This window comes from Poecilia reticulata, unplaced genomic scaffold, assembly GCF_000633615.1.
Source record: "Poecilia reticulata strain Guanapo unplaced genomic scaffold, Guppy_female_1.0+MT scaffold_415, whole genome shotgun sequence".
NCBI lineage: Eukaryota > Metazoa > Chordata > Actinopteri > Cyprinodontiformes > Poeciliidae > Poecilia > Poecilia reticulata.
In genome coordinates this window covers 1,973-15,409 of record NW_007615183.1, presented here as the reverse complement: position 1 = coordinate 15,409, position 13,437 = coordinate 1,973, and the positions used below count along the sequence as shown (strand labels likewise).

The window sequence follows — 13,437 nt, the reverse complement described above, 5'->3', positions numbered from 1 at the left end:
TGAGCTAATCAAACAGGGCAATCTTGGTATCACCAATTCCCTGTAATGATAATTAAAGTCAGAAGGGGAAAACTCTTTAAAATACTAGAATATTTTAAATATACATTAGTTGGACTCTGACAAAAAAATGAAAATGAGTAGTTAGTTTTTTTTTTATGGAAAATGATCCAAAACATGCAGTCAAATCAATACATAAAGACTTTACCACGCACATAAAATCAGCCTCCTTCAATCACCATATTTTGACTCAGCCGTTTGAAACATATTTTAGAAATGCAAAAGCTGATCCGCCATCCATGTAAAAAGTGTAACCGGGCCTTGGCAGTGAGTCACTGTGCATAATAGCAGAAAACGAACCGCAAAGAAATGGCAAGAATGACGGCAATTATGTAGAACTGCAGTTTCATAGTTACAAATTGTTATTCTCCTACTTTGTCACATCAAATTGTCTGACTCATAGAAAGGCAACAATTCTCACAACACTGGCTGGAGTTGCATGTGTTTTGCCATTGTTTTAAATGTGCAACATTCAAAACAACTTCCATAATTCTCCATCTGATGGTTCTTCACATCGTAAAATTCTTCAAGAAATGGCCATAAGATCCCACGTGGGAATGGGAAAATAATTGGCAGCCAGAAAAAGAACTTTTGTCAAACAACCTTGGAGATGTCTTTCTATTAATTTTCCAGCAGAGCATATGACAGTCATGTCCTCGCCTGTCACATTACTTCTTTTTTTAGAAATTCTAATCAACAAAAAAAAACAAGCGAAAGGAGATGATAGGACCAGCCGAGCTTTACGCCTTCACTGTGAATTTTCACACACAGCCTTGTTTGTGAACAAACAGCTCATCCCTGCTGTGGACGCTTCATCAAGCTTGTTTTTACATATTTAATGAAGGCTCATCCACAGCACAGCGGAGCGTGCAGCTCTTGTTCGGTATCGGCAGAACGCTGACTGATGGACAGCGAGCCGGGCTCCGGATCGATTGGCTGCCTTCGTGGTTAAAGTCTGATGAGCTTCTCTGCAGAAGGTCACAAAGTCGGGACTGTCAGTCTGCTGCAGAGTGTGAGACAGTGATGAGGGGAGTGATGGACAAAACCCAGAGTTTACCTTGGCTTGCAAAAGCATTAATAACCAATTAACTTTGTTATATTTTACAACCTCAAAAGTATTTTACTAGGATTTTATGCGAGAAACCAATACAACATTATACATGATGGTGATGCTTTGTAGAGTCACTTTTCACTGTTGCAGCTGCTCAGTTGCACTATATGCAGTAAATATATCATCATCGCAACATCAGTGGTGTAATATTCATATCACAAATGATTGCTCAGAGTGCAACATTTGTTGGCTAATATGGTCGAAGTGTAATGAATGCATGCATGCTAATCTAATATTTAGCCAGCTGGTCAAAAAATGACCCTACTCTACCCTTGATGAAGTTACAGAAAAGTAGAACACCCAACAACACTGAATTCCAAATATACATACGTTACTCATGAGGTAAGAACATCAGCAATGAGGCAAGACGTGACTCAAGTTTTTTTGTTTCACAAAATCTGTTGAATGTATTCACATTTAGACCCACTTAACTCATGTTTTTCAACATGTCAGCAAAAGTGGGAAGATGGGAAACTATGACAGCAGTTAAGATGTTTGCTTATGTTTTTTTAGCTCAATTTTTGTCTGAGAGTTTGAGATGAATCAAACTTTGGGAGACGACAAGAAAACTCATTGGGATCATTATAAAAAAAGATTAAACAAAAAAACAAAACACTTACCATTGTCAAAATAGATAACAGTAGAGTTTCTGGAGACACTTGGGTCAAAGTTGGCCATCAGAGGAGCGATGTACTGTGTCGCTGTGAGCATCCGATGGACAACGTCTCCGGTATAAATAAAACCTGTATGTGAAAGCAAAAAGACTAAAATATATAGATATACTTTGTACAAATGACTTTTTGTTGGAAATAGCTCAAACAGCTATACATTTTGGTTGTTTTTCTCATCTATATACAGTGATTCTTATTTAGTACAAGGCTTTTCTCTAGACATCTGTGCAAAATGGGCTCTGAGACTAAGTGTTCCTGGTGTGCTCTCCCTCCTCTCTCTTGTCATTAATTATATAGTGTAGGATAATGAGGACAGCACGACTTCAGAAATGGGCTTTTGTTACTTTTTTGCTCTTTGTGGAAAGAAAACAAACTCAGGCTCTATATTTAAAAGTCTCTAAACATGGTTATTAATGGAGCTCATTAAAAAGCATAAACACAGCCACTAAATATTACATTGAGGAAAGAATTTGCACTGAGAACAACAGGATCCAGCACTGTCCTCACTTCTCTGCAGACTGGAAAATTGGGTGCAGTCAACTATTATCCTACAATTTCATTTTTAGGAAAAGCTTTTGTTCTTTTCTATGAAAAAATCTGTAAGAAATACTAGCTGACTTAAACAGTCTTTCTGAGTGCATCAGATGTTTTATGCAACATAATTTTGAGGAATGAACAACACTTTCAGATCATTTAATTTGTTTATGTATCTAGGTTACAAAAGAGACATTTTTAATATTTATCAATTATCATTTATAATTCAATATCAGCTTTCAGATTTTTGTATTTGTGTTACGAGCTGAAATCTGACTATTTAGTCAGGCTATCTGCTCAGGTAGGAGAGGGAACATATTGCTTTGCTCTGTACTGCATTTAGCTGAAGATAAAAATATGCTGTTTTCCTCACTTGAAATAGATAAATTTTTAAATATTCCTTTAATCATGCCTGAACCTTTGATCAAATCTGTGAAGTTAATATTTCCAGTAAAATGCAGTGTTAAAACCGCATGGCTCAAGAAATCCTGTAATGCATAAAGTTACTTAATTACATATGAAATAAAATGCAGACTTGGGGAGGGGGGGTGGACAAAAAACAAAACCCTCCTTTTTTTATTTTTATTTCTTGCAAATATACAATCAGATCCAGACCCATAAACTCTCATTTCATGTGACAAGGCATCTCCTCACGTATGCCGGATGGGCTATAAAAACACATCCATCACTCTGAAAACTATACCCAGCCTGCTGTGAGAGGAAGCGGACTTTCCCAAATACATCTCCCTGCACAGAATTACCTCAATATGAAGAATGGGAGCAGAGAAGAACATTTTTTACTTGATTTAGTTGTGTACGGATATCACCTGGAAAAAGAGTGAGTGCAGAGTCCCACAGAGCTCATCAGGAGTTGCTATGGTTACAATTAGTTTTTATCTTACACCTACTGTTCCTTGACATGCATTAGTTTCCAATGGACAATGAATGAGGAGGAAGCTGAACATGTATAGTAGAAGCTTGGTGAGAGACGGTAAGAAGATGCAGAACTGGTGTAAGGAGGTCTGACTTAAATGTCACAATATTTCCCCATCTGTGAAAAATCCTTTGGAATTACTCCAGCGTTTCACAAAAATAAATATTTTTGGTCATCCTGTCTGAAAAACTGTAAAAGTTTAGATTTATTTGATGCCAGACAGCAATTAATGGTTACGTGTGGAAAGAGGAGTGTTGGAAAGAGCAGGAGGTTCTTAAAGAGACGGAGGCTCTATTACAAGGCATTTCTTTTAATTCATTTATTTATTAATTTTTATAACTACTGAAGGTAACATTGATATCTGATTGTGCTGTAAAATGGCACTTACTATAACGTTCATTTTATCTTGTTTTTAGTCAACGTTCTACTCAGTCGGGCTGCTTTTTTAATTTTATTAATGCTGTATTTAATTTCAAAAGAGGTTAGAATGTCCCTCAGCGAAGCACAAACACAGACCCGTCTGGATGGCGGCACAAAGCCCGGTGTGAAAAGGTTTTATTTGTGCTGCTGCGTCTGCTTTCCACCAACAAAACACAACCCAGCTTAATACACAGTCTAAAGAAAATCAGACACCCTCTCAATACACTAAAGAGGTGAGGGCTGCAGGGCACTCAATAAAGAGTCTGTTCATTCATTATAGTTGTCACTATCACCAGAAGGAGACTGGACAGAGGAGGAGAGAAACCAGGGGGAGCAAAAGATAGAGGCGAGAGAGAGAAGAGTAATGGAGAGAAGAATGACCCAGACGAGGGTTTTTTTGTTGTTGTTTTTTTGGTTTTTTTCTGAGTGTGTTTATGAGTTCTGCCTACAAAAATGAGCTGAACTACACATGTCCAAGAAAAACATGAGCGGGAATGATCAGAGCCATCAGACTGAAAGCTTTGCTTTATTGTACAACATGTTTAGACAAGCTCTTTGTCCTCGGGAGCAGATCTGTTCTGCGTTTCATTTCCAATACGATTTGTGTTTATCGCAGCCGTTTCGAGGCTGAGGAAGGTCCGGGAAAGGAGCAGCATGCCCACCCGCTTTGTATTTAGTCTTCTGGCTTTAATACGACATAGCTGTGAGGCTTCATCTAATTAGAGCGTCTCCTTTTATTTATTTTTTTATTTTTTTATTGCTGACTGTGAAGCAACCGTGCATAGCCGACTAGCTACCACTCCTATCCCACCCTCAGATTACAGGACATGAAGCAATTCATGAGCCAACAAAATGTTAGGATAAGTTATAAAATCAGCCAGAGAGAAACTGGAAAGCAGCAGATGGTCAGTAATTTTAGATGACCTGAACATTATGTGAGGACATTAAGGCTTTTTATGCACCGACTGCATAAAAAACTCCTATTGCAAAGTTAACTTTGTTATCGGATAGTTAGCTGAATATCCTCGAACATGTTGCAGATTAAAGAGAACAAAACTGTTGTCTTTTAAAAGAGCACAGCTGGTGTGAGGCCATTTATTCCTTTTGTTTTTTTAAAGTGTTGAACAGTTCTTTAGCTGCCAATTGCACTCGATGTAGAGTTCCTGGCAAAAACATTCATAAGCCGTAACATTTTTTAAATTTCAAATGTATTCAGTTCTTTCTTTAGATTTAAAATTTCTCATGCTTTTATTGTAATTATTTTTATTTATGTATGTTTTGGTCCTTAGTTAGTTAGTCATTGTAGACCAAGTTCCTGTTTTATTTTGAAACATGTCTATCCTTAAGGTCAGCATTCTATGTGTTTTATGTCTTCCTGTCATTGATGTTTCAGGTTGGACCATGTGGTTAACCTTTCACAAAAAAGAAATATTTTTTATAAACCAATTGACACATTTAAGTGTTCTGGTAAAAATGTTTTGCTTCATGATTCCAGATTTTTGGGATGTAAACATGAAAGTGGATCAGAGGCGTTTGAAAAGGCCACTTGTCGAAACAATGTTATGGCCGTGTGAGAGTTTGTGTTTGAGAGTTCTTGGCTCTTTTACTGTTTAGACAGAAGATAAATAAATGGAAAACTGCCGAAGTGACACCTCTGCTACCCTTTGTTACAATAAAAACCAGAGAAAAAAAAAAAAACCCAGACTAATAACCAGCTCTCATGTTCACCAGTGAGGCAGGCAGCTAACTATGACCGGGCTTAAAACTTTCCATCTTTAGGTTCCTTTTAAACCTCTCCGAGAGGTTTTAACAACTTGATGAATTACAAACAGGGATCACCTGAATATGACGGCATTGTCATCTAATATGGACTGAATTTGGTAATATGTAGCTGGATCTGAACCAGACTGAAAAGGAATCATCTGGATTCCTCTGAATTGCATTTGGATGGGAATTAAATCGTAATTGGATATGACTTGGAGCGTCTCGTCTTGAGATTATGTTTCCTGTGAATGGGCACAATATAAATACAGTGGAAAGTGGAATTATAATGATCCTTTTTAGATGTAAAAGTCTAGTGGAAAAAAAATGATGCCTTGAGTAAAAGCTGAGTTGCTGACAGGAATGAAGGCGAAAAGATGGCTGAGAGGATGGGCTGACTGATGAAGGGATATGAGAGAAGGCCGTCTCGGAGACAAAACCCCTGAGGCCTGTAAGAGGAAGATAGCTGCCTCCTCCTCCTCCTCCTCTTCTTGCTACAACTGCTTGGTGACGCCTCTCCATCCCAATCTAGAGGAATGCAAATTCTTATCTCCTCCCTGCTAGTACGGCCTGTGCCCATCCTCACAGAGCGCCTCTAAAAGCAGTTTTCGGAGATAAGAATCAAGACTGCGATGATAATGACGATAACCACGACAAATAATTTTTATATTATTTCAGAGGCAGCGAAAGGCAGCCCTGCATCTCTGGAGTAGTTGGGTAAAAAGCAGGGCTTTGGTCTTTGATGTGATAATAGCTGGCTGGGGTATTTGTGGTCTTGCTGTCAAGACTCAAGTGGAAAATTGCATTGCACACAGCGGTGAACACAACCGCCGTGTCACTTTCCTCGTCTTGATACCCCCACCTACGTATCCGAGTCTATCAGGGTGCGACTTGGCAGAGCGATTCGTGTTTCCAGCCCAAAAACCACAGGTCTGGTTTTCTCCCCCAGCTAAGTCTGGTGTCGCGAGAAGCTGGTGCTGAATGCCGGGAGCGGTTTGTTTTTCAGTCTAGCAGACGATTACATGGAGGTGAGAAATTTAAACAGTCTCCCATCGTGCCGACCGCTTGGCTGGACGACAGCCGTTCGTGGTTCCGTTGTGTGATTTGTGCCAAACAAGACACTTTAACCCTGATACTTCGAATTTAGTCCACGCAAAGGCAACATTTTGGGATACATATATAATTGAAATCAGATATTTGCGTGCACTGCATATGTTTTTTAATGTCTAGCATTGAATCCGAAACTAAAGTTTTTCGCCTTTTATAAAATATTTCTATTTGCTAATGAGAGGGAGACAATTATATATTTTTTTTTTAACTGAGGCTTACAGGACATGTAGTTTGTATTTGGTAGACTTCCCTTTTGGAAACCTTCATCTGCCCAAGATTTAACTTCTTGGCTGATGTCTTTGTGAAGTAACTTCAATATTTCAGCACAACGTTCTTATTTCTTGATTTAATCATGAATTAACTGTAATGAACTGTATGTGCACCAGTTAATCTCGCAGCAAAATGCCTCCACGGCATAATGCAGACAACTCCATACTTGGGGTGGTGTTCTCAGGTTTACAGGATTCCCACTTTTTCCACCAAATATGTCAAATAAATCAGTTTTATTATAAAAAAATTTAAAAAAAAACATGGGACAAGTTTTTAAGTGAGAGAAAAATTAATTATGTGGGTTTATTTTGGAGTGTATGTAAATATTTGGTTCCACACTTCAACAGAGCAGTCGATCAGGTAGGTAACATAGCAAAGATCTGATTCTTATCTCCATATAAATTTTGTAAGTTCTCTCCTAAACCTCATAGCAATAAAAAAATAACAGTACATTCAACTTTGCCAAGCACATACAGTTGGTCCAACAATTACAGACATAGCTACTATTCAGAGAGCATATTCCAACTTACCACCAGTTGCTACAGTGATTTCACGCAGGAGATGTCCATAAAACGGGAAATCGAAGGACAGATTAACTCTCTGAGTGGAAAAACAGACAGATGGCTCGAGTCAGGAAGATGAAGGGAACAGAAAATCCAAGAAGAGACTCCTTTTATCTTAAAAACCAGCAGCGGATAAAGATCAGAGGGGAACTGGGAACAGTAAATATAGAGGAGTCTTGTTTGTAACTGCGAAGATAAAGAATATAAATGATTATCTTTGCCACACATTTGTCATGAGTACAGAAAAAAAGACAAATCTTGGCAATAAAATGTGATTTTCTTGTTCATAAAGGAATAAACAACAAGGTATTTATTAAAACGTAGATCGTAACGGCCTTCAGGACTCAAGGAGAAAAATGTTTTCTCCTTTCAAAAACGTTTTCGTCTTTCAAAAACCGTTTCTGCAAATGTACTTTAAGGTTTTTTTATTTTTACATAAATCCTGAAATACAAGTAAAGTAAGTGAACTTAACGTATGCAGTGTGAAATTCAAATGAGAGTAATGCTTTCTGAAACAGAACAGTCTGGCTTCACAACAAACAACTCAATAATAATAAATTAGTGAGAGTATAGATATTAATGCATATAATGTTTTGAGCTTTTTGTCATTAAAATAATCTCACATTTGATAAAGTTCTTCAACTTTTGTAGTATAAACATTACAATATAGCAAAAAAAAAAAGACATATTTTCTCAAAAGTCTTGAATTATCAGCGGAAATTAGAAAGATTTCACATTACGTTTTGCTTAAGTGCATTTGTGCACATTTGTGTCATTCACCACTTTGTCTCCACTCTTGGCAGGACTGGACTTGCATACCATGGTTTATGGACGCATCATTTCATCTGTACACTGAATATAAACTGCAAGAAGAGAGAACGGAGATTGGCAGCTCCAATAAATACTGGAATACATAGCCCTGCATTAGTAATCCTGTGGTAAACCGCCCTGAATTTCACTAGCTGCGCAGCCAATTCCACAGCTTAACGTCTCAGCAAAGCTCTGATGGAGCTGACCTCTGTTGCTGTGTTTTGTTTTCTGACCTTATCAGCCAATTTTTTTTTTTTTCTGCGCTGGCAGCCGGCGGGTCTGGAAAGGAGCATGTTCTGCTGAGCTTTAAGCAGTTTCTCAGGACTTTAACTTCCCATCGCGATGAACTATTTGTTTAAAACGTTTGCCCTCCGTCACGAGACCACAGATGATTCCAGCACAGATGGTTTTCCATTCTCAATGAATCAGCTGAAAGCGCCAAGTGTCCTATTTGACTGTCTGTTGACTCAGGACATTCTTTTTACTGATTTGTCAGACTAAGTCAAATTTAGAGAATAATCCAAAAGTCATTTAAATATCTTTTTTCAGCGTAAACGCCTCATATCTGGCAAAAAAAAAAAAAAATTGAAGGCAGAGGAGCAGAATGTGCACAATGTGGGAGTCTATTCTGACTCCTCAGCAAGTATTGTTCTATCAGGTTACTTCCTTTCTCTCTGCTGACATGCTGTTCTGCTTCTCTGGTCGGTGGCTCCTGCCTTATGACTGTATCAGTATGCAGCTCACATGGGTCACCTGCCTGCACCGACCTGGGAGCAGTGGGGGCTTTAGACACAGCTGCAGAAAAGACTTTAATCTGCATGTAGAAACCTTGAATTTTTACTCCTCAACTCATCTTATCTTGAATATATTATGACAGAAAGATTACAATTGTGGACCCTTTGGGTAAATAAAAAAACTTTTTCATTTGTGTTGCAGTGTTACAAGGTGTTGTGCGTCCTAGAATGTAGTTAGATGGGCCCTTTTTTTTTGGAGCACCTGCCCCTATAGTGGTCTCTGCACGGCCCTGATGAGATCACATTATATGTATAATCAACATTTTCATACAGCAGCTCTGTATTTTAAAATGTGTTCAGGCTTGTAGTCGACAATATTGGTATCCAATCAAAAAAAAAATCTGGGGAAAAAACAGAGTAAAGAAGAACAGAAAGCAGCTGAATCTGCAGCTGAAACTTGCAGAATAGTGGTGCATCAAGTCAGAAAATATATAATATAAAGTGTCCATAAGAAAATAATTCATAATAAAATAATAAATATCTCTTACTGTCATTCTTAAGAACAAAAGAAATCAATGTATTCATAATGAAGCTCGGGGAAAGTCATGTGTAAGCCACGTGCATCTTGTAAACTAAGTTCAGTCTGAACTTGAACTGTATTGATGGATTCAGCCCAAAGCAGAAAGTCTCATTGAATTAGGCTAATAAACTGCATTTTATTTAAGTACTTCTAAATCTTAAATAAATAACTTGTGGACCTCGAGTTTCTCTTTGGAGTACCTAGAATTTCTTTTGGACTTTGTTGGACCTGTGGGCTCTTATTTTACCCTGTAGTCAAAGTAATATCAAGAGTACAGTGAAGCTTGATGCTTTGGTCTCAGTGGAAGAATTTTAATGCTCTTCTGTGAATGAAAAGTGCAACTGCAACTCTTATTTCAACCTTATAATATGGGATTTTGAGATTTTTTTTTTCCTATTTTATTTATTTTGATGTTAATGCCAAACTTTTGAACTTGAGCCTACTTATAACTTATAGCGCTGTACCACCGTGGATGGGTTTCCATTAAAATATAGATTTTTATCCCAATGGTCTTCCATGGCATTTAAACCCATTAATGTTTTCCATAAAAAACCTGCCAATTGCCAAGCTTTAAAGGCAATGTACATGCAGCATACTAAGTGAAAAGCTCTCAATTTACAGGCCATTTAAAAAAGACTTCACACGCCTTTGATCTTCCCACACCTTACCGTTTTACAACTACAAATATCAGTTTATTATATAATGTGATAGACCAACACAAAGTAGTGCGGAAAAATGAAGTAGGTGAAATATGGCAGATTTTTATATTCCTGCAATTGCAGGTGGTTGAGCTCTATTTTATTTAGGGGTATCAGGGTGAAGATGGCTAAAACAAATGCATGCCACCATTTTCACATTTATTCTTGTACAGAAAACAAATCGGTTTGAAAACTCCTTTTCTTTCACTTGACTACTTTTAATTGCTTTACGCAGGTTGCCGCATGAAATCCCAATAAAACAATTTTAAAGTTTGCGGTTGTAGTCTGCTACAATGTGGAAAAAGCTTAGGGGATATGAAGAGATTTGCAAGAAAGGAAACTTCACTAGGTTTTATTTATTACCATATGTCACACAGATCAGAGCCTGAAGTATTTCCGAGCTGATTTAGAATGCTTCTTTGTTAATTCAAAAATATCTGGGAAAATATATTTTAATACAAGAATTTTAAAGGTTTAAATCCGACATTTAGCATCCACTAAATCTCCAGTTCTGCTGTTGTTGACTTACCGCCGCCTGTCTGTGTGTGTTAGACAGAATCCCATGGATCTTCACTTTGTCCTTTTCCATCTGGTCAATATTTACCCACAAGTCTTTGCTCATAGGATCTGACGGTCCGTAAGTTTTTGATGTGTAGTAGTTGTGATCCATGTCCTCCTAAAAGAATGACACAACAAACGGTTTGGGCTTTTAGTTTACGCAAGAGTAAGAAGGGAAAATGCAACATTTTGCAGTGTTGCAGCAACAAACCTGAATGTATTTTAACAAAACTTTATAAGAGACTAACACAAAGTAGTGCATAATTATGGAGGAACATCTTGTTATTAAATATTTTGTTAAGTCAGGTTTATTTGTAAAGCACATTTCTTCATCAAGGCAGTTCAAAATGGTTTACGTGACAAAATTGAACAAAATTACATGACAAAGGCACATTATGTTCCAGTGGCCCAAAAAAGAGGAGTAATAAAAAGTTGTTGTACAGACCAGAATCAATCTATTTTCAAGTTACTATCAATTAAATGTAGCTCTTAAGTTGGTTTTTAGACTTGATTTTAGGAACTCTGTGTTTTAGCCGTTTTGCAGTTTTCTGGAAGTTTGTTCCAGATTAGTGGGACACAGAAACTGAATGCTTCTTCTGCATATATGGTCTTGGTTCAGGGGATGCGCAGCAGACCTGAGACCTGAGTGGTCTGGATGGTTGATGCAACAGATACTTGACGTATTTTGGCATCAAGTCATTCAGTTATTTATGAACAAAACTATTTTGGAGTCTGAGCTTCAGGGACCCAGAGTAAGGGCTTCAGAACTGTGTCGATGTGTTCCATCTTCCTGGTTTTAGTGAGAACTCTAGCAGCAGCATTCAGAATCAGCTGCAGACCTGTGAAGACACTGTTACAGTAATCAATTCAACTAAAGATAAACGCACGGAGGAATTTCTATAGATCATGATCATCCTTTAATTCTAGAAATGTTCTTCATGTGATAGAAGGCTGACTTTGTAATTGTCTTTATGAGTCTCTGATATTTCAGGTCTGAATCCATTCGGTCTAAAGATAATAACTTGAGCTTTGTTTCTGTTCAGATGGAGAAAGTTAAGGCATTGGTTTGATCAACGCATCTTCTCAGTGCTTGTATGGGTTCATGGTCACCTGGTGACGTTGTAATGAAGAGCTGTGTATCATCTGCGTAGTTATGGCAACTAATCTTATTACTTGTCAGAATCTGAGCTACCGTGGGCATGTTGATACTAAATAGGAGCGGCCCACAGAATAACACATTATGAAAACACAATGTAAACATTTACATCATCGTACAACATGTCCATTCTGTTTAAAGTTTAGTCCAATCAGCATATACTTTGATTTTCCTCAAAACACTCGACCAGGCTGCAAAGTCAAGGCTGCTGCTTATAACAGAAACATCTTTTACAAGCTACGTAGCAGGAGCCTGTCTGCTTTTATTGTGTCCTGTGCTGAATTAGGAGGAATGCTTTTGTTATATCTATTTCCCTCTGGATGTAATGATACATAACAGCTGTGTCTTTTATCTAAAACATAGTTAAAGTTAATGTGCTGCTGGATCGGCAGACGGGGAGGGGCAAGCTTCTCCTGGCTGTGATCTGAATAAAGGAAGCTTTGATATACAGGCAGCAACTTTAAGAGCTATTTCACTTTGGTTGTCAAAATGCCAAGACACACTGAGAACTAAAGCACAATCTTTCTCTTTTTAGTTTGGTTTGCCTTCAGGAGTAGTACTTTTTTTGTCTGAGATATAATGAGATATAATAACTAACCTCAACATTTATAATTGAATATTAGATAAAAAGCAGAATCATGTTTCAGAACTGACAAAGCAAATTTGGAAACTGAACATGACGATTTTGATTTATCTTGGAAAAACATTGTCAAAAATCTTTATTCACATCTATTTCAGTAGATAAATCAAGTCGCCAAAACAGGAGCCCTCACCTGGTAGTCTTATTCAACACATTACATCTGGAAGACAAAACCAAAAATGTTTAAAGATGAGCAAATGCAGGCCTACAGTGCTCTAAAAAGCAAACTGTACTAACAAGTTTGACGGAAAGAAAAAGAAAATTCACTGAAGACTTCCATTCATTTGTGTTGGTGGCTTTTAGCTCAGGTGCCCATTACATCAATATTGAATTATTCTGAGTATTATGCCAACATATTTCCGCTTCTGGATGGCTTTCCAATAGCAAAGAGACCTTGAATGAAGCCTTATGCTTTAAGATTATATTTGGGGTGAAGAGAGTGAAACATGTTTAAAGGGCTTCTTAAATCTGAAGGCTGCATAAAGTTCATCAGTCTGTAGCTAGAAGACCTCTAGATTATCGCTGACCAAGCACTTTTGGCAGTTTAGTATATTAAGAAAATTATGCAGATGGTGTCTGGAGGCATTGCTGCACAGTGCTGCATTTGCAAAAGCAGTTTCATTGTTGCATAATTCATGATTGTTTCCTTGCATTTTAATAGAGATAATAATGTTATCATTTCCTGACGTATCAAAACACCAACATATCTTATTACAGGTCAACACTGATCAACATGAACTTTTGAAAACATTTTTGCAACTAATTTCACACCAATTGCAAATTAAATGTCCCATAAGAAGGTGGGACACTCAAAATGTTACCCCAAATCT

General features: G+C 37.6%; 1 protein-coding gene across 1 annotated transcript; it reads right to left on the bottom strand.

The window, feature by feature from the left end:
* Nucleotides 1–1,732: 1,732 nt before the first annotated feature.
* On the bottom strand, nucleotides 1,733–10,928 carry LOC103460985 (plexin domain-containing protein 2-like). Its single transcript, XM_017303554.1, has 3 exons — nucleotides 10,783–10,928; nucleotides 7,399–7,468; nucleotides 1,733–1,911 (listed from the first exon to the last, which is right to left on the bottom strand). The coding sequence occupies exons 1-3, from the start codon at nucleotides 10,921–10,923 to the stop codon at nucleotides 1,751–1,753; spliced, it is 372 nt and encodes a 123-aa protein (XP_017159043.1). The 5' UTR covers nucleotides 10,924–10,928; the 3' UTR covers nucleotides 1,733–1,750.
* Between the last annotated feature and the right edge of the window lie 2,509 nt (nucleotides 10,929–13,437).

Coding starts and splice junctions, on each gene's coding strand:
- LOC103460985 (XM_017303554.1), bottom strand. CDS start 10,923: ATGGATCACAACTACTACACATCAAAAACTTACGGACCGTCAGATCCT. Junction 7,469..10,782: donor ACACACACAGACAGGCGGCG/GTAAGTCAACAA, acceptor TTTTCCACTCAG/AGAGTTAATCTGTCCTTCGA. Junction 1,912..7,398: donor AATCACTGTAGCAACTGGTG/GTAAGTTGGAAT, acceptor TTTCACATACAG/GTTTTATTTATACCGGAGAC.